This window comes from Parasteatoda tepidariorum, chromosome 7 (genome assembly GCF_043381705.1).
Source record: "Parasteatoda tepidariorum isolate YZ-2023 chromosome 7, CAS_Ptep_4.0, whole genome shotgun sequence".
Taxonomy (NCBI): Eukaryota; Metazoa; Arthropoda; class Arachnida; order Araneae; family Theridiidae; genus Parasteatoda; species Parasteatoda tepidariorum.
The window spans coordinates 31305107-31327579 of record NC_092210.1 but is presented as its reverse complement, the minus strand read 5'-3'; the positions used below and the strand labels follow the sequence as shown (position 1 = coordinate 31327579).

General features: G+C 28.1%; 1 protein-coding gene across 3 annotated transcripts in view; it reads right to left on the bottom strand.

Moving 5' to 3' along the window:
- LOC107457084 (prostatic acid phosphatase-like) overlaps positions 1-22043 on the bottom strand; it is a 24107-nt gene extending 2064 nt beyond the window's left edge. Inside the window, exons 1-9 of one of the 3 annotated variants that reach the window (XM_016075145.3) lie at positions 21651-22043; positions 19494-19589; positions 17665-17745; positions 11524-11667; positions 9006-9101; positions 8835-8924; positions 4237-4357; positions 2424-2509; positions 705-1034 (exon numbers count right to left, since the gene is read on the bottom strand). In XM_016075145.3, the coding sequence (XP_015930631.1) occupies positions 705-1034; positions 2424-2509; positions 4237-4357; positions 8835-8924; positions 9006-9101; positions 11524-11667; positions 17665-17745; positions 19494-19589; positions 21651-21830 (1224 nt within the window). In that variant the 5' untranslated portion in view covers positions 21831-22043. The remainder of the gene's footprint in view (positions 1-704; positions 1035-2423; positions 2510-4236; positions 4358-8834; positions 8925-9005; positions 9102-11523; positions 11668-17664; positions 17746-19493; positions 19590-21650) is intronic. The other 2 variants (XM_071183246.1, XM_071183247.1) reach the window with 2 other exon arrangements.
- Between the last annotated feature and the right edge of the window lie 430 nt (positions 22044-22473).

Below are 22473 nucleotides of genomic sequence, written 5' to 3'. Positions count from 1 at the left end.
CTTTGTTTTATCTTCATTTTGAACTCATATATATATATAGATTGACGAAATGAAAGGCATAGGAAACACAATTTAGTTGCCTAGGTAGGTATATCAGACTCGTAAATAACCATTAATAAAAAATTTTACTTTTCATATATTTTAAGCACTAAATACTAAATCCCTTATATCTTTTGAACTATTGATCTTATAATCATGATTTTGTTTTTCATTTAACATAAAATAATGCATACGAAACTTTGAGTCAATTGTCAAGTTAACAAATGCAGCAAGAAAAAAATGTGTAAAAAAGATATAAGTAGGTACAAAATAGTACTCCTTATTCGTAATTCCTTTTACAATTTATGAGCTAATTTTCCTATTTACTTGGTTTCGGTTTCATTTGATGAAGCGTAAAGAAATAATGCAGGAAACTCTACTCCACTTGCCTAGATAGTACATAAAATTTTTTATCTCCTTTGAGCCTACCTTCTCTACCAGTAAATTCAAAGCTCATCGTGGTGTAAGCTATTGATTTCCATATTTGGTTTGAATCACAACTTTAAAAAAATTAGCCTAACCATTTCCATATCAAACTATTTGTATAGCATGAGGTCTGACGTGTAATATCCATTTTCTAAAACGTATATTTTAATCTCTTAAAAAAAAGAAAATAATGAAAAAATGAAAAAAAAAAGAATGAAACTCATTTTACTATTACTTACTGGGGGTAAATCAGCAACAGGGTCTAGTTTCTCTAAGGGTATATGCACTTTAAAATCGCATTCGTCGTCCCAGTTAGTTGGTATAAAGTCTTTTGTTCTATTGATTAAGTTTTCTAATGGACAGAATTCTCCTCCGCAATCTTCAAAATACAGAGCAATGGGTGGATTGATATGCTTCTCTGGATTGGAAGAATTAAACAAGAGCCACCGAACAGAATATTTGTTTTTCCTTTCCTTCCATAGTTCAGCAATAAAAGTGGCAGCCATAGGTGTTTCCAAATTGTTATACTGATTCAGACTAAATAGTACTTGGTTAATCGTACTTCCATGCTGCAACAGTTAATTAATTTATTAATTTATTTATTAATTATTTTAGTAATTAATTTATTAATTAATTGATTAATTAATTTAATAATTAGTTCTTTAGTTTGTACAATTTAAAACAGGAATAATATCTAATCTATCAAATATGAATGATAGAGCCGCTGTAGCTCAAGGGATAGAGCGCTTGCCTCCCCCCATCCGAGGTACGAATCTCAGCTATGGTTTGTTGATATATATTCTGCACCCGACTCACACCGACCACAAGTAAAATATTCTGGAGTAAAATATTCAGGGTTTCACGGATTATGCGTTAGAGTCCCTTAGCTGTCGGCTAACCACGAGAGGTTTTCGTGGTTTTCCTCTCCATGTAACGTAAATGCAAGTTAGCTCAACCAAAAAGATTACCCTAAAGTCTAGTTTGTCCAAATACTTTATCCAGGAGTTTCCTTGTCTTCTGGGTTAGGTTCAGAATTACAGGGCTAAAAAGATGAACATTAATAGTCGTCAACTCAGAATTTGGTCGGCAGTTCAACGCCAGTTATAAAAATGCAAATGATAAAAAAAAATTTATATTTTGATACTATTTCAGCTAGTATTTTTTAATTATTAATTACTCTACTTAAATTTCCATAATGAGCTTAAAATAATAAAATATTTTTCTTAGAAACTACTTTTTCAAGAAAGCTAAAAGAAATATAAAATACTTTTATTTCTGTTGGACAAGAAAAACGTAGAGCAACAAACTTTTGATTAAAGTATTTCTTCTTTCGTCGATGACTTAACTTCTTTTCTAGTAATAGCTAACTTAACTTCTTTCGTCGATAGGATGGATGTAAATTCTACTTGTAACACGGTCAGACAAGAATTGAAACTTGTATTGTCATCAAGAGAGATCTGAGAACTCTAGCTAGTCCAAAAGTTTACGGTATTTTAATTTCACAGCTTCACGTTACAGAGAGGAATGAAAATTAATTTTAGCGTATGAAGAACCTAAAATCTCCGTAATATAATATTTCCGTGATTTATGTTATTTATTTTCTAAACCAGCTTGAAGTGTATATTCTAAATAGGTTAATGATAGCTCTAGGACTCATTAGTTTTCATTAAATTTAATTAAACATAGTTTTTTTTGTAAAATTAGATAAGTTAGTGCAGTTAAATTTTTAAAAAATATTGCGAAATGTTTGCTTTTTCTTAACTATACTGCTAGTCTATGGGTTTTTAGATTGCGTATCATATTTTAATACAGGAGACAAACATTAATTTTCTTTTCATGCTTACAGTTAAAAAACATGCCTAATTGATTAATTCTTATACATCCTTCAGTTAGTCAAATGAAACGATTACACTAAATAGTTTCTGAATAAAAAATTTTCATGTAAATAATTTACTTACCCCAGAATAAGCAATAACTCGAGTATCGATATTTTCATTGTTTATTCTTTTTTGCATGCTATTAATCATATGTTTCAACAAGTTCCCTACAAAAAAGGTATATATATATATAAATNTATATATATATATATATAATAAAGGTGAGGAAAACAAATAAAAAATAAAAAAAGTAATAAAAATTAAAGTGAAGAAGGCAAATAAAAACAATAAAAATATTAAATATTTAAAAAACAGAGAAAAAAATTAAAAATTTAAGAAAATTAGAAAAAAAAAATAACAAAAATTTATTATCGTGTCTCCAGCTTACACGATTATAACCGCAAAAATACTTCTTTCTAATACTGTATAACAGAAGCAAAATATATAAATACTATCGGTGAAAAAAATAAAACTTTACCAAGTACTCTACTTGTCATTTTCACTCCTAAATACATTACAAGGAGTCATTCATTATCTTTTCTCAGAAACACATTTTACGATGTAGTGAATTTACACATTATTTACATCGGAAACAAATATTAAAACTGGAATAGATTATGTAAGATACGAAGTACGATCATTGGCTATTTTCTAATTTTGTGTAGGAAATATGTCGTAATAATGTTCCGGTAATTTAACGTAAAAGTTTTTGGGCTATTTTTACGACAATTAAAACTGTCGTAAAATTGCTTGTTAATTAAATTAGCGCATGGGTGATATTTCATCAGAAGGAACCTCTTAGTTAGAATTAATGAAAGAAAAAAAAATATGGATACTTTTTTTCAGTTTAAGTGATTTGGATCAGACAACTCCCCAATTTCCTATTTAAATGAAATCTTTTACATCGATGCTTAAAATCTGAACTAATAAAGTTATTTAAATAAATCAATATAACTTCAATTACTGATTTAATTTAACGTTAAATAAAGCTGGGAATACATTGAGAAAAATAAATTGTGTTGGTTGACTTGATTAATAATAATTACGTTGTATTCCAAAATAAATTTTTTTCGTAATTTTTGTAATATAGATAAAATTTTCTAATTTTTAAAATTTCATATATTTTGTTTGGTTGAATTAATTAATGTTTTTCTAACTCAAATAGAGTAAACTAGTTGCTATTTGTAAATTTCCAAATCACAAATTTTCAGACGTACGTTTTATTTTCATTTTTGGAAATAAATCATCCTTTTTACATGTAAGAAGAGTATATACGAACGGGAAACTTTGTGACTTAGTCTACTACGATTTTCTGTATTACGTTTAAAAATTTAATTTAAAAAATTAAAATTGATCAAAAGATGTGGTACAATGATTCCAGCAGAAAGTCATACAATTTTGACTATTTTACGATCAACAAAAAAAATTATGACTAAGTCTTTAAATCCTTTAAAGCTTATTATCTTTTCCTTACTGTTCTCGAAGCTCTTATCTTATTTATGTACAGTTTCTAATTTTTCAATTTTTTTAACCTCTGGGTTATAAAATTCATTAGATTGGGAATAGTTAAGTGAGCTTCACTGGCTCACTTAAACTAAAATACTGTTAAAGTCTAGTTAAAAATGCTTTTTTTTTAAAGGTGAAATTTTCAAAACAGTAATTTGGAGTTGTCAACTAAATGGTTTCTTTATTCAAATTTTTTTTTCTTTTAAGTTTTAGTTATTTATAACACTAAACAACCACATGGAAATCATTCATGTGTCAGTGAAATTTGAATTAAAAAAATCCGAAATTATAACTTTCTAAATATTTATTGGAAATCTATCTGAAGTAGCATAATATGAAATGAAAAATGCAAAAAAATGGTTATCGCAGAATTTATATTCTATATTACCTACTCTTAATCTGATTAAAGTTTTTGTTGCATATCGAAAGTAATAGTTGAGGACGATCTGATGTTGTAGTTCTTCCCAATAGAGTAGGGCCCATTTTGGAGACGTTAAGTTGTAGGCTTCCTAAAAATGTTTATACATAGAAGTTATTTCTCAAATGTAAAACAAAAATTAAGTTTATTACGTTTTCAAAATTTTTTATAATTTATCAAAATATTACATGCTTTTCTTAACTTTAAAAAATCAAGTTGCTGATGGTTTACATCACAAATGTGCAAAATTCCTATAAATTAATCAAAAGTTAATCAAAGAACAGTTGCAAAAGTTTGAGGATTTTTCACACACTGTCAAATAAGGAACTTCATGAATATCACTGACATTTTATGATTTTGCATGAACAACTACCGCACAGAGACAGAAAGCGTTGAGTCATCTCGCCAATCCGAAAAAAAAATTGTGGCAAAACATTTAAATAACAAAAAGAAGGATTGCACAAAATTGCCATAAATTTACTATGCACAAATGTTAAATTGCCATTATGCTTAGGCATAAAAAATACTAAAATTTCCCTAGAAAGAGCGGTGGAGGCTCAGGACATCGAACATTTGCCTCTCAATATGGTTACCTAGGTTCGAATCTCAGAAGTAGCTTGTTGATGCGAATTTTGCTCCGGGCTCGCACCGACCACATTGCTGACGTAAAATATCCTTAGTGGTAGATGGATCATGTGTTAGAATCCCCTTGTCATCAAGCTTACGGAGAGAAGTTTTCGTGGTTTTACTCGCTATGTAATGCAAATGTTCCATCAAAAAGTCTTCCATAAAAACCAGTTTGTCCTAATGCTTGATAAATGAGTTCCCTTGCCTTTTGGGTTGTAGTCAAACACAGCTACGGGTCAAGGTTACGGAATTTAGCCTTGATAGCCGTAAACTCAGAATTGGATCGGGTTTTCAACTACGGTAATAAAATATAAAACAAAGCTGCATTGAATGCATTTAATAGCCATTTTCATGATCGAACTGAAGGCACCTTTTTTCTATCACCAACAACTTTTCTCTCATCAATCCTAACACATTATATAACTTTGACAAAAACGCGCGGTGGGCAAATATCTAAAGAACAAAAGCTTAAATATCATTACTGTCACTAAAAAATTGTCATTAAAACTGTCATTAAATTACCTTTCAGTTACCGCCTAGATCGCGCTATGACATTTCGTAAGCAACGCGTGGCGCTGAGAAGGAACAATGAGTACCGAAGCCCAACTTTTACCCTGAAGTTTTTTACTCAAGGTGGACCAGTTGAATATACACCGAAGAGCCATTACATTATGACCACCCTCCATATATAACAGTGGGCTCGCGCAGGTTTTCATGGTTTCTCGCAAAGGAACAATGTTTTCATGGGGCACATTAGGACCCATAATCCTCATAGAACAATCCCTGACGTCTGTAAGCCACATGAACACAGGGCTAAAGAGAATAGAAGGGCTGGTTCACTCCTTTGAAGTAGCTCTCGCCGCGACGATCCTCCGATTTTCTCTAGTGACGTCACTTTGGCGCAAAGCTCGCACTTTTACTTCAAGAACGGAGCGTTCGGCCTTACTTGCTCTAACTAATATTGGAGCATTTCTTTTTGCGAGATATTCTAAGACATTTGTTATTTTCTATAATGACTTTCCTCAGTTTTTGCAGTGAATTTACAAGATTTTTAAACTATTATCGAAATGCCAGTTTGCGCGATTGCAACTTGAAAAAATTTTGATATAAAAACAAGAGGAAACAATATTATTTTCCGCGTGTTCCCTAAAGTAAATGAACAACTATGTTAAGAATGGATTCCGAAATGACACAGTTAATATAAAAAAGCAATACGTTTATTCTGCCGTCAAGAACTTTTATAAAAATTCATTATTTAAATAGAAACCACCTCGTTACTTCAAAAAGAAAGGCAGGTGAAAAAAATTAAAAAATGGATAAAGTCAAAGAAAATTAAAATGTAAATAAAAAGTATAAATAAAATATATAGCATATAGTTGGAATTCTCTTAATTACATTTATTTACATATTTTTTAATGTAGTTATTCTAAATATTTATGATTTTTTTAAAAAATTATATTCTCTTAAATTTAAATATCTATAAACAATTGTAAAATTTCCAATGTCATTATGAACATAAATTATTATTTTGTTTCAGTAATTAGCGTTTAAGGTTGATGTTTCCTAATGATTAAGTATGAACAAATTGCTATTAACGGCATATTTTAAAATCAGGGATTCTAAATTTAACTCAACTTATTGTTATAAAAGAATATGTAGATAAAAAAGTGTCGATATATGCTTTCATTTTTCTTAATAATTAAAGTTAAAACTGAACTTTTTAAAATAAAGTATTTATAGTGTCATTTTCGCCAACTAGTAAAACATTTTTATAAGTTCAAAATTGTATTTTTTTTTTAATATAATGGCCAAGAAAGGTTTTTTGAACTATGTTTATGAACGGAAATAATGTGTTAATTACGTAAAGTTTGAAAGCTAATAACCAGAAAAAGTCTAACTTATTTTTACAAAGAGAAAGATGCAAAGTTATCATAATATCTTTGCTTGCGATCTCCGAGATCTGTGGACACAGTGACGTCATGAGGAGGGAAATCGTAGCTTCAGCTCTAAGAGCGGAGTGAACTAGCCCTTCTATTCTCTTTAGCCCTGACATGAACATAGTTGCAGACCAGGTTCACCCATTCATGGCGACATTTTTTCCTGCGGGGGATGGTGTTTACCAACAGGATAATGCACCTTGTCAGGTCGAATCGTCGAGGAACATTCCAGTGACTTTCAAGTCTGTCTTGTCCCCCAAATTCACCTGACTTTAATCCAATAGAGCATTTGTGGTCCTACTTGAAAAACCAAATTCGTGCTGCCACGCTACCCCCTTTCAATGTGAAGGAATTGCAGGACCAGTAGGTGAGCGCTTGGTACCTGATACCTCAGACTACCTATCAGCACCTTGTGGAATCAATGCCACTGTGGGTGCTATCAGTTTTGAGGGCTAAAGGTGGTCCTTCATGTTAATAGCAGGGTGGTAATAATCAAATGGCTCTTCGGTGTATAAAATTAAGTCAAATTTCCCCTTATGAAATTTTCTGCAACTAGTACAATTGAAAAAATCTTTAATCTGCAATCTATAAATTCTTTAATCTTAATTTGTAAATCTTAATCTCAATCTTCTTAAGATCTTTAATCTGTAAATTTTCATTACAACAGGCCCTAATTTTAAATTTAAGTAAATAAAGTTACTCTTTAGCTTAACTAGCTAATATGCAGATTTACTAGGGTGATCTATTTAAGGTCCGCTTCCATAAAGTAGTATGCCAAAAATAACACTTCAAAAAGTAATATACCTCACGAATTTTTGTACCACTATATATTGAGATTCTTGGATATTACTCTTTGAATATCAATCATATAAAATTATTTCTTAATTACAATTATTAGCTGACTGAATTCAGATATTCACAGAATTAAAATTTATTTTTCTTGCAACCTGCATTAGGTAAAATAAATTAGATCAATCATAATCGTTATACCAAAGATTATTTAATGCGTTATTTAAAAAAAATTAAAGCTTTACTAGGAATATAAAAATTTTTACACATTGTGAGTAGCTATTTTGTTAACTGGACTTGTTCGCATGCCTTGGACTGGTACAAAGTACAATACAAAACTAGTACAAAGTAAATGAAGCACAGAGACTAGTCCAAGGTACAATACAGAATCAGGTTCAAGGTAAAATAAAGAGACTAGTTCAAGGTATAAAAAGAGCACACACTTTTTTTAAAATTTTCATTTCTAAAAAAACGAAAGTATGTGTTTCATTTGAAAAAGAATGTCATTTTGGTGCTTATGTTATACCATAGTGATGTTTTCAAATGAAAAGAGATAATTTACTTTGAATTCAATCGAGTTTGAAACATAAAATCCTATAAATTCAAATTAATTAGAAAAAGAGAGTTCTCTAGAGCATGCCTCGAAAACCTGATATGGTCTCAAAAACAGCAGATATGACCTAAATTGGTATCAAATACATGTACTGAATGTAAAATTCCTCCATCGGAGGGCGCAATGGTACAATATTCCTTTTTACTCGCATAGGAAGGAGAAAAATAATTCTGGTAAAATTTCCGTATTGTATGGTAATGACATTTCTGGTTAAAAAAACCAATGGCTTTAGAGCAACAAAATGGTAACTGTTAACTGGAAATTCTAGTTTACAAAATTATTGTTCTTAATACTACAAATTTAGTCAAAAAATAAAAAACTGAAAAATAAATTTAAGTGAATAAATGACTTTTGTGACATGAAAAAATAACCCAATTTCACTAAAATTTTAGCTAATTTTTAATTTTATAATAACATTTGCAGAAAATTATCCCATATTAAAAAATATATATTATTGTTAATTTTACCAAAATAATTACCAAAACTCTTCGGTAAAAATTAACCAAGAATTTTGGCCAGAAACACTGCAAATTTGAACATATTCTGTTAGTTTCGACCATACTTTTTTTTTTCTCAGAGTGAGAAGTAAAGTTTTTTGTTACCTGTGAGTTTAGTGTTTTAGCTACTCGTGCAGCAACTAAACACGTGTCTACTTTTGCACCAACGTGAAAAGACAAGTATCTGAAAAAAAGCTGTGAAAAGTTTTTATTAAAAAATTATAGTTTAGTTTATATTTATCAATACTATTCGGAAATAGACAAATATAAACTCACTCTGAATCTTTCGTTAGTTTCGTTAAACAATTTTGTTTTGGCAAAAGCATACTCTTCCAATTCAGCTCTAAGACAATCACCTCTTCCCAAAATTGTCTATAAAAATGCATTCAAAAATCATAATAGAAAAATAAAGTTTCTATTTAAACACTATACCGAAGTTTCTATTTAAACACTATAAAACTTTATACCGAAGGTCAAAAATTATAGATTTGAAATAATTAATTTCTATTAGTGAACTTTTTATTTTGAATTGAAGTATAACACCATTAATTTATTGATGAAGCTTTTTTAAAGGACATATTTAATTTTTTCATATAACATTAATGCGGGATATTTTATTAATCTAACTATGGGAAATGTTTTTGAAAAAGATTATTAAGTGCTTCCATAACTGTCAAATCTTTAAAAAGCGTATAACTTTTTTTAAGTTGGAAGTTGTATAGCTGAATAAAAAACACATTCTCTTGATAGAACTTCTCTCTTACAAATTGCAGTGATTTAAAAAAGGGTTTTACTTTCGATAGACGGAGATAATGTATTCAAAATAACACATCTACAAAAGTTAGGATAGTAAAAGTGCCAAAATTATGTTTAATAATTTTAAATAATCGAAAATTAAATTTAAATATTCCGATCGGTAATCGAAACTTTGTTTACTATGCAGTTTGTAGTTGCTTTGACTTAAAATATCCCAAGATTAGTGTATTGTTTATTTTTATAATATGTAACATTTAAAAAGGTTAGAGGAAGCTTTTTTTAAGCTATAAAAATTTATCACTTTGACCACATATTATTTGTTTAAAATATTGAAAACAGTTCAACGTGTTTTCAATTAATTTTATTAATTTGATTGCTTAATATTAGCCTAGACTGATCTTAATTGAAATATTTACATTTCAATGTTTTATTATTAATATCATTGCATCTCGAAAGTGAGATCATTGTCATTAGATTTTGTCTTTAAACTGTATGCCTGATTGAATCAAGCATATAGTTTAAAAAAACATACAATTTAAAAAAATAAAAAGGTATCATTTATAAATTTTCTGCTTAATCAATTTTATGCCTTTTTTCCATTTTAGAATCAATTTCATTCATTTTGGCATTGTACTAAGGTTTTATAACGGTTAAATTCTCTTTATTAAATCCGTTACATTAAATTTGAATAAATGATGCTACTTTTCGCTTTGTTATCCATTTTTGAGTGTCTCCTTTTTCAGATACCTTTGATATGCTTAAGATTCGGAGAGTTTTCTCTTGAAAAAAGAATCCTTAACTTTTTTCTTTAATTTTAATTATTTAAAGCAACCTAATTATGTTGGAAAATTCCATTTTGAACCACTTGCATATGCATTGCCTTTTTATCTGCCATAATTTTCTTACACCAATAGTTGTTTACCGTTCTTTTACTAAGACAAATGGTTCTACAAAGTCAGAGGAAAAATGTGCCCGAAACATTTTTTTAAAATTGGAAAATGCGGTAATTTATACTAATTGATTCACTTAATGGCATCGCTACTATAACTACGCGCATAGTGGGAAATCTGCGTAATACTACACTTGCATTGCATAACTTTAGTTGTCAACTTAGTAAGGTGATTTTTTTTATCATTTTTTATATCATGCTATTTTTACATAAATCATGTCTTTCATATGTTTACTATTCGTTGCCAATAAGAATGTAAATAAATAAACTGGTATTTTTTTAACATGACTATGAAATTTTTGTTAGCAAATACCTCTTATATCTTAAGAAATGTGGTTAATCACGAAATGAATACAAATTTAAATTAAAATTTGAATTACGATCAGATTTCTGTAGAATTAATTTTAATTTGTTACATAAAGTTAATATTAAACAACTGGGTAGTTTTAAAAAATAAATATGCATATTCTGCTAGTTATGCGCATCAATAATTTCGAAAATTATCAATACACAAGAATACGCATGCAATTCAGAAACTTAACATTATACTGATTTGAACATTTTGAAATTTAATTAATTACACTTGCAAACATACTTTATACAAAATCCCTGCCCGGCTACTCATATGGTCAACTTTTAAGGCAGTCTAGGTTACCTTTCAATACTAGGACAAGGAAAGTATCTTTTTCAATCAACTTATGAATTACTTAAAATTGCATTCAAAAACAGACAAACATATTTAACCAATTTCAGCTACCATTATATGAGATAGAAAGGTGATAAGATTACATTCAACTTGCAAAGGTGATTAACTTGACAGGTTAACGAAAAGTAAAACATACAAATATTTTTTGGGTTTCTTAAACACATTTTCCTATAAATAATTTAAAATAGAGTCATTTTACATAATTTAACAATGTTTTAAAATCTAGTTAATTTTTATATTAATATAAAATTCATAAATATAATAAAAAGAGTAGATCAAATAATAAAATGAGTTCGAAAATCAAACAAATACTTGGTGTTTTTTTTGTAAAAGAATCTTCAGATCTCTAAGAATAGCATAAATTGTTGCTAAATAATACATACAACAGATTCTGAAGTTATCGAAGTGATGGGCTGCCATAAGATTTCTTCTGTGAATTGGTATTCCTTTTTAGGTGCATATAAGCCCGTAACAAACGCGTATGACCCATAGAAAGAACGAGCTGCCTCCGATGTAAAAACTTGAATCTACGGTAAAAGATATACACATTTCAATAGCTGGCATAAATTTATAAGTATCAATATAATAGATTAGCTTTATAATTTAGATGCACAGTAAAGATCAAATTACAGTAAAAAGTACCAGCACTAAAGGTACTTCTTGCCATAAAAACCATTTTTACTGGCGCATGCGACGAAACAATAAAAAAGTCTGCCATATCGTAATTTTTACAGTAATAGTTACCATAAAATCACTCAATTGCTGAAATTAAATAAATACTAGGAGGCTTCGTCCCCTGCTCGCTGGCGCTCACCAACCCCCGGAACTGCTTTCGCAGTTCATTTCGGATTGCTTTGCAATCCGATGCTCGCTTTGTCCGCTCATTGGATACGTTCTTAACGTCTAGCTTTTGTATACTTATTTTAACACTGAAGTTCCGAAAACTTTTCACTGTAGAAAACTCTAAACCTGTGCATTTCAATATTAATTTGAAATTGCAAACCGTTCACATATTTTTCTTAATCACACTATTCTAAATTTCAGTTGTTGAGAAAAGTAACTGCTGTATTGCAAACAGTTCACATATTACTGCTCACTACGTGCTCTTGCGCGCCGAAGCCTATCAATTAAAACGTATTAGCGTTTTATATAACATGGATTAGCCATATGATGCTCACTACGTGCTCTTGCGCGCCGAATCCAATCAATTAAAAAGAAAAACTGCTGTCAGCGCGAGAAAAGAAATATCATCGGTTTTATTGATACATACATACGTATTAGCGTTTTATATAATATAGATAGATATATTTATTTTCATATTAAGATTTTTTTAAACAGCTCACACAAAAAATTAAATTTTTAATGTTCATTGCAAAAAAACTCTTATAGTTGCAAAATTGGTCAAGCTGTTGATTTTGGAAAATATAGCTGAAAAGGTTTGAAATTTGTTTGTGCATGCGATTAGTTACTGTTCGAAAAGTGAGATTTAAAAAACATTCTGTGCTTAAATTAATTTTAATTGATTTGGAAAAAAGCCGATATTCTACTTTTAAAAACCACCCTGCTGTATTATATAGTTACCTTGTTCGCAGGAAAGACCAGAATATCCTCGTAGGCATGCACATTTTCCTGGGCCGACGCAGATTCCGCCATTTTGACAATCAGGTTTACACATCACTACGTTTAAAGAAATAAACAGTCTTATTAATGTAGTGAAAAGCAATTTCAAAACACATTTTAATAATTGAACCTGATATAATTTTCTTGACATTTTTTACTTGTTTAAATTCTGTTATTGACAGTAATAATGAATAATGAATGACAGATGCAATAATGGCAGAGAAATAATGAGTAATGAATGACAGAAATAATGAATTTAGAAGAATTAAAATAAATGAATGAATTTAGAAGAAATTTAAGCAGAATTGCCATTTCAGAAATCATTTCATAAAAGCCTCAAATTTATGACCAATTCTTTGGGTAACTAACTAACATTCACGAAACAAAATAATAAGTATTTTGTAGCATATTACACAAAAATATATGCCTTAAAAAGATTTTTACTCATTTTGTTGTTGCTGCATATTTTAACTGAATCCAATGGTAATTTTTTTTACATTACCTTTTTAATGCAACGAAGTAGCTTCTCTATTAGGTATTTATAGTTTTTTGAAATACTTTTTCTAAGTTTAAAGTTAATTTTTGAAAACTGAAGATATTGTTCTCAGAACTANGGTTATTGTTATCTGGTTGCTCACTACGTGCTCTTGCGCGCCGAATCCAATCAATTAAAAATGAAAACTGTTGCCAGCGCGAGAAAAGAAATATCATCGGTTTTACTGATACATACATACGTACGTATTAGCGTTTTATATAATAAGATAGATTATTGTTAAAATTTCGGCATGATATTAAAGGTAAAATTAATTTTACTGATGCACCCAAAGCACTTTACCGTACTTTATACGAACGGTACTTTATACCGTAAATTGAGTAGTTTTTTTACAGCGCTGTTGTATAGCTGATAGTACATAAAGCAATATAAATTCAGTGCTCTAAAATGTTTAGCATCCAGCATTATTTTTCACATTATCATTGTAATTTCACACTTTCAGCTTTCATTGCTTTTAAGAAGCAAACCTAAAATATACAAATTAAGTAGTTGGAGTTAACGATTACTAAAATAATAAAGAAACAGATAGAAAGGCTTAACGGTAAAAGATCAGTTAGATCCTGAAAATAAAGAGGTTAATTATAGTAGCTGTGTGGAAAAATATACCATCTAATTAAAAGAATGTAGTTGAACGCATTGGTTCTTGAATTGGTTTTATTTCTAAAATTAATTTATGAGCCAAAGGATTTCGGCATGCAATTACCTATTTATTAGTTTATTTAATGCATATATTAGTTTTTTTTTTATGTATTTATTAGCTTCTGTTAAGTAATGTAAAAACGTTCGAAAAGATTCTGAAAGGTCAAATGATAATGTATGAGTATAAGGACAAAATTAAGAGCAAATAATGAAATATATGTTCACAAATTAAAAGAAAATAAGGATATAAGAAGACTAAATGTAAAACTTGAGATGAATATATTGAAGAGTTACGGTAAAATAAATTCAAATTCTTATTTTATTTAATTTTTTTTAAAGTTTTATTTTTGGGGAATTATTAAATTTATTTATTAAAACTTTTGAATTCTCTATCGGTAATAATTAAAAATCGGTAATAATACTCTATCGGTAATAATTCAAAATAAATAAATAGATAAATAAATAAATAAATAAATAAATTTATTGATGTAAAAAGTCTATAACAATTTGTTTATGTATTAAAATAAGAAGTTGTTTATTTTGGATAAGTTATAGTTGCTGACATTTAGTGAATACATTTAAAAAAAATATTTTTTTATTATGCACTCTATTGAAATTAGTGATCATAAAATCATGTTCAAAAAAATATGTTCTTTAAAAAAAAAAAAATAGTGAATTTCAGCAGAGTTAGTTAAAGCATCCGTTAATATTATATAGTTCTACAGTCATCAGTAAAGAACAATATCATGCAGGATATTCTGAGATTACCGTCTTTAATACATAGTTTTAGAATTCTTGTATAAAAGGTATACATATTAGATATCTCAAATCAATATTTTAGCGAAAAATATCGTTTTGGGCAAAATAAATAAATTTTAACAATATTTAAGTATTTTTTTGCCAAATATGGCCATTTACAGAAAATACGACGAACATATTTTATCAGGAAATAAAATTTAAAAAACAACGCTTTTCAAAAAATTTAAAAAACTCACTAAATATTCGTTTCTTTAATATTTTTGCTGGAAATATTGTGTTTGGAACAAAAGAAACATGTTTGAAAATATAAAATAATTATAGAAAAGCATGGGCTTTTTCAGAGAATACGACGCGCATATTTTATCATGAAATCAAATTTAAAATAATCGTGGTTTTCAAAAATTTTTGAAAATTTCCCAAACAGTCCATTTTATTGTTTCTTCAATATGAACGCTCGAAATATCATGCTTTTGAAAAATTAAAACCATTCTTTAAATATTTTTATACAAATATTGATATTTTCAGAAAATAATAGACTCATATTTTATCATAAAAGTTTTAAAAGAGTTGCTTAATAGTTTTTAAAAGTTTAAAAAGTGTAAATTCTCAAAATTTTCGTCAATTCCTTATGTGCACTGAAAATTTATTGTTTCGGACAAAATAAGACTATTTTTATATTTTGTTCTCTAACTATCTTTAGACAATTATGGATATTTTCAAAAAATGTGATGCAGATATTTTAACATGAAATTAGATTTAAAAAAGTGCCATTTAAAAAAAAATTGAAAAAAGTTCGCAAATTTTCCGTTTTATTGTTTCTTAAATATGAACGTTAGAAACATGGTGTTTTAATCAAATTAAAATGATTTTAGAACTGTTTGTTAATTATTTTTCGACAAATATTGGCCTCTTCAGAAAATATAACATGCATTATTTAACTTGAAACCAGTTTTGGACCAGTTTGAATCACGCTGCTCAAAAAATGCAAAAAAAAAAACAAAAAAAAAAAAAAATTGCAAAGTGTCGCGTTATTTTTTATATTTCCATATGTTCACTTTAAATTGCGTGTATCGGTCGAGTTAAATTTATTTTAAAGCATTTTTTAAAGTATTTTCAGACAAATATGGTCATTTTCAAAAAATATGACTCTCGTATTTTATCATGAAGTTAGTTTTACAAGTAGTATCGCGCTTTTCAAAAAAATTTTAAAAAATTCGCAATTTGTCCGTTCTAATGATTCTTTAATATACGGCGGAAATATCTTGTTTTGGACAAATTTAAAGTATTTTAGAACTGTTTTTGAACCAATATGGACATTTTCAGAAAGTATGAAACGCATATTTTAATTTGAAATCAGTTTTATAGGAATCACGCTTTTCAAAAAATTGGAAAAAATTCACGAAGTGTCCGTTCTTTTGATAATTCCATATGCGAGCTGGAAATTGCCTGTTTTGGACAAATTAAAACTGTTTTAAAATTATTCTTTAAGTATTTTTTGACAAATATAGGCTTTTACAGAGAATATGGCACACATATTTCATCATGGAATTAGTATTAAAGGAATCGAGCGTTTCATAAATATAAAAAAAAATTCTTACGGTGTCGGTTCTATAGTTTCTTCGTTATCTCCGCAGCAAATATCATGTTTTTGACGAAATAAATGAATTTGAACAACATTTTTCTAAGTAATTTTAGTCATTTAAGGAAATTTTTCGAGAATATGACACATTTATTTATATTAACATAAAACTAGTTTAAAGAGAATTGTTCTTTTCAAAAAATTTAAAATTCCGCAAAATGACCGCCATCTCGATAACTTTGCACCTTCACCAAAAATATCGTATTTCTGTCAAAATAAATCAATTTTAACAATTTTATTTAAGTATTTTTAGCTAAATATGGCCATTTGCGGAGAATACAGCGCGCATATTTTATCAGGAAATTAATTTTAAAAAATCGCGCTTTTCAAAAAAAATTCTCAAAGTGTCCGTTCTATTGTTTCCTCAATATTTTCCCTGGTAATATTTCGTCTTTATCAAAAGAAACATATTTGAAAATATAAAATAGTTATAGAAAAACATAGGTATTTTCAGAGAATACGACGTGAATATTTTATCATGAAATCAAGTTCAAAAGAATCGCGCTTTTCAAAAAATTTTTAAAATTTCGCAAGTTGTCCGTCCTGCATCGGTCAAATTAAATTTATTTTAAAACAATTTTTTAAGTATTTTCTGACAAATATGGGTAATTTCAAAAAATATGGCGCGCTTATTTTATCATGAAATTTGTTGTAAAAGAATCGCGTATTTCAAAAAAAGTGAAAAAATTCACAAATTGTCAACTCTATTGTTTCCTCAATATAAGCTGGAAGTATCTTGTTTTTTATTTCCCAAATTAAAAAGATTTTAAAAGTTTTTTTATTATTTTTGTAGAAATATGGGCAATTTCAGAAAATATGACGCCCATATTTTAACGTGTAGCCAGTTTTATAGGGATGACACTTCTTGAAAACTGTTCAGAATTCTCTGAAATTCGCCATGTATTCGAAGTTGATAATTCCGTATGTGAACTGGAAATTGCATATTTTGGTCAAATTAAAACTATTTTAAATTTACTCTTTAAGTGTTTTTAGAAAAATATGGGCATTTACAGAAAATATGACACTCATGTTTTAAATTGAAACCCTGTTTTGTACAAATCGAGCTTTCCAAAAGGGGAAAAAAAATCGCAGTATCCTTTTTTTTTTATCTTTCCATATGTTTACTGGATAAAAAGTTGTTTAGTGCGGTAATAACAGAACACCATGCACTTTAAATGTATGCGTTACACTTAAGAAAATACTTCAAAATGTTTCGGCAATTGTTTTTTTTTATGAAAAAAAATTCGAAAATATTTGCTATTGATATAATGAAAGGTTTAGAATATTTTTCCAATATAAATAAAATATCCTTACTTCCTTAGGATTTGTTGTTATGAAATCGTAGTACATCTCTTGTAAGTGACGACCCATTACATAATTTTGTAGCCGCCCTAGCTAAAAACAATAAAAAGTTACTTGCAACTTATAAAAATTTCAAATAACTGGAAATAATGTAAAATTATGTTCAATTTAAATAAAATAAATCCGCCAAAATGGTTAGATGTTGTTAATTGTTTTATCACAAAATCAAATAATTACATGGCGGAAAAAAATTTCTAGTTAAAATTCCATCCTTCATAGTAATGATATTTCTGTTAAATAAAGAAAACAACATAATTCAGGTTGATTCGACCCATTCATTTGGTAATTTTCCCGATCATATAGTTACGGTTTACTGGAAATTATGGTTTTCAAAATTTTCTATCTGATTACCACACTTTTTATAAAAAAATACAAAACTGAAAAATAAAATTAACCGAATAAATTATTTTTTTGCCATGTTTTAAGCTGTCATGGAACTAAGATGTCATAATAACAAGTAAAATTGTCAAGCTAGACACAGAGACCCAAGATACAATTTCAAGTCCATTAAACGACGAAAAATTCTGTAAAATTACTGTAATGCATCGCAATGATATTTCTAGTAAAAAAAAGAATTAAACAAACTAATTTTGATAATAAAACCATAGTATACGACATTTAAACCAGTCATTTGGTAATTTTGACATTCATATGATAACAGTTAAACAGGTTTTTAAAATCAAAGTTCTTATTACTTGACATTTAGTAAAAGATACAAAACAGAAAATAAAATTTAACCCAATGAATTTTTATGCCATGCTCTAAAGCATCATGCTAAAATTATAAATTTTTACTTCATTTACCAAATTTATCCATAACCATGCTTCACCAAACCATATTTTAATACTAATTTTACCAAAATCATTACCAAAGCTCTTTGACAAAAATTACCGAGCTTTCTGATGTTCCAATACAAACTGAAACTCGGTAGACTTTACCATATTCTGGTAGTTGTGACGGTACTTCCTAATTTTCGTTTTTCCTCTGGGCACTAGCAATATACCATTAATACCTATTGAGCTGACTTCAAAATTTTATGCTTCAGTTAATCTTAATAATTAGAACCACAAAATTGCCGTTCTAGTGAGGTTATCATCCTTAATTAATGCAAGATTTTGAGGCTTAATAAGATGAAAATTCGCTCATATTTATTATTTTTTTTTTTTTTAAATTGTAATACCCGAAGTAAAATTGTTAATAAATTATAAATCGGAAAATGCGATTATGTTAACAGCAGTAGATGTTTTTATTACAAATGTGGGGAAAAAAAGTAAATCAAGACAAGAATGAAAGAAATATTGAAAAATATGGCCGATTTCTTTCTTTTTCTCATGTAATTGTCAATGAAGAAAAACTTGATAAAGTATTTTCTCTCAGAGATTTGTTGACAAAGCATTAAACAATCCCTTGCACATTTTCTTATTTTTCATTTTGTATTGCTAAAAAAGATTTCTTAAAATAGTGAATGAGGATAACGTGTCTACCCTCAAAGCAGTGTTAAAGTTACAGTGAAATGTTTCTATAGTATTAACTCGTTATAAATATTTAATTTCTCTATCTTTAAAATGATTTCAGTTCCGGTTGTGGGGTACCAACGGTACATCATAAATCATTTGTACGCGCAAAAGCTTTCTAATATGTCTTACTCAAATATTCTATTGAAACACTTTAAATAGAAAACTGCTTTGTGAAACTTAATTCAGTAAATGTAAGAAATCTAGGAGGAAAATAAGGAAGGAAGGAGAAAAATAAAAGTTTTTTAAGGAAAATAAATGCGTTACCTTTGTTAAAGATTCATATCCTTCCTCCCAAACAAAGATATTGTATGGGTTCGATGGAAATGTTTGATATGGAGCACGATGACCATGCCTAAATATCTAAAACAAAGTCATGCAATAAAAGTTAAAAAATTTCTATCATTCAACAATTTTTGAATTTCTCAATTAAGCAAACACGATCAAGCAATTTTAATTACCTTCATCATATTATAATCACGTAAGTGCAGACCGCATTTTAGTTTTTCTATATTTTAATATATAGTCTAATTTTTAAGGAAAATTTTTTAAGGTAATTCTAATAAATAGGTAATTATGGTAATTAGCAGCAGGTAATTATGGTAATTAATTATACTGCAATTTGCCTGAATCTGCACGCTGCAAACATTCCGATTAAATAACGGTATAAATTGCTGGCACCCTGAGTGCAGCATCGGTAAAATCCAGATTGTTTTTGTAAAATCTATTTTTAACGTAAAATTTTAAACCGCAACTTTTACAGTGGTACTTATAACAGTTATTCAGTAAATATTACTGTAAAAAGTACAGTAATTCAGATTTTTTCGTGATGTAAAATTTTACGAGAAAATGAATTTTACGATAAAAAAAATACTGACACCCTTAGAGTCAGTACTTTTTACCGAATTTTGATCTGGTTTTATTTTACAGTGTATTTTAATGATCAAAGGTAGAGTTAAGTATGGATCTTTTTTTAACTGATGTTTGTGTCTTATATGATGATTATTATTTCACTATTGTTTTTTAAAAATGTTTATTTGTCAAAAGCGATGATGAACAATAAATGATAAATTGAATGATGAACAATAATGTTTTTAAAAAAAATACGTTAAATAGATTAAAAAGGAAAAAAATTATTACATAAATTTTTTTAAAACATTTTTTCACTAAAAGCAAAGGGCAATTAAGTTTTACAAGGCATGGGACCATTTTCTGTAGATTAAACACATGCAATTAAAATAATTATTTAACATTACAAAAAAATACTATAACTTGTAATGAATCCTTATAATAAATCCTTTTTAATATGCAATTAAAAAATCATTAAATATTTTACGTTTAAACAAATCCATAATTTAACGATTTGAATTATGTGGAAAGATTTTCTAGATCTTATTTCACCCAGAGAAAAAAAATGGTCAAACCTACCAGAATATGGTAACATTTGCCGTGTTTCTGGCTTTATGGGAACACAAAAAGCTCATTATTTTTTTCGAAGTGCTTTGGTAAAATTAACAATAAAATACGGTTTTATAATATGTTAAATTAAAGCAAATGTGGTAAAATTTAATAATATTATCATGATACTTTAAGCATGGCATAAAAACCATTTTTTCGGTTAAATTTACTTTTGAATTTTGTAATTTTTACTAAACGTGCTGTAATAATATTAAAATTTATCGTGTTTCTCTCTGGGACCACAAAAAAGCTTGGTAATGTTTACTGAAGCATTTTGGTTATGACTTTGCCCAAATGAGCATTAAAACATGGTTTAAAAGCATGTGAAATTTTTTTTAAATGTGTAATAATTTAGCAACTTTATCATGATACCTTTGAGCATGGCATAAATACCATTTATGCGGAAAAATTTACTTTTCAGCTCTGTATTTTTTAAAAAATGTTTGGTAATAAAAACTTTAACTTTGAGAGCCAGAACATCCGATAAACGGTTACAATATGAACGAAAAAATTGCCTAATGAATGATTTAAATACTGTATATTTTGGTTTTATCAATCAAAAAGATTTTTTTTTATAATCAGAAATGTCATTAACAAACAGTTAATTAACATACAGTCTGTAATTTTAAAAGATTTTTCTTCTCTGTGCGTGTTTGTATTATGCAATCACTATAGTTTTGTCTTATTTTTACCTTATATTTTTCTTCTAAACAGCTTTTTATAATTATTATATAATATTCGGGAATTTGATGCTTTCAAAAAGAGAAATGTTATATCAATAAACTAACATACGTTAAACTTAAATTTAATAAGGCTTAGGTTTCTTTGAGAATGTATAACGTATTAACCACAAATAAACGACTGAAAAACTACAATTTTTTACCATTTGTAGCAACACAATGCTTAGGTTTAGAATATGTAACGTATTAACCACAAATACACAATTAAAAAGCTAAAGTTTTTTACCATTTGTAGTAGTACAAGTTTTCTTTTTCCTCGTTCTTCTTCAAGCACGAATGGTTCCAGAAAAAGCGGTTGAAGCAAACTAGGTGAAACAATGAAAAAACTTTCGAGAATGTTCTTTAAGCTAAATACAAATATGAGAACTATGAAAATGAAGAATAAATCCTTATTAAGAATTCGCATTTTGGTTTAAAAATGCTAGGACGTTAAAAAAATTGCTACAATATTGACATTTTTTTTAATATTTTACTATATACCGAAATTACCATTTAAAACGAAGTTATTGCGAACTTTCAAGAAATAAAATCACTGGAAATGCGAAAAAATTCTAAAGTAAATATAGATGATTCGTTTTATTACGTTAATCAAAACATGTCGTGTTCGAAATCGACTTCTTGCTGACGCAATCTTCTCAAAATCACTGTATTTACACTTAAAATTGATACTTTTATGTGCGATTTTACTTTCTGATACAGGTACACTTAAATAAAGAGATATAACAGTAAATTTATTTTATCTTAAGCATTTCACGTTATGACTATTTGCGTTTCACACCACCGCTGTGACAGAATTTTTTCGAGCTGTCTGCGACAAAACTCTCTAGCTCTAATATCTTTCTGCATGATACTTTTAATAATAACAATAATAATAATAATAAACTTTAATAATAATAACAATATATGTTACTAATTTAAAGTAACAAAAGTGCTGTATTTTTAAAATAACTATATAATTTTTTTAATTGAACATGTAATAATTTTTTATTCTAATATTATGGGTAATATTCTAGTATTTTGTTGGGGGGAATGCACAAATTATTTCCTTC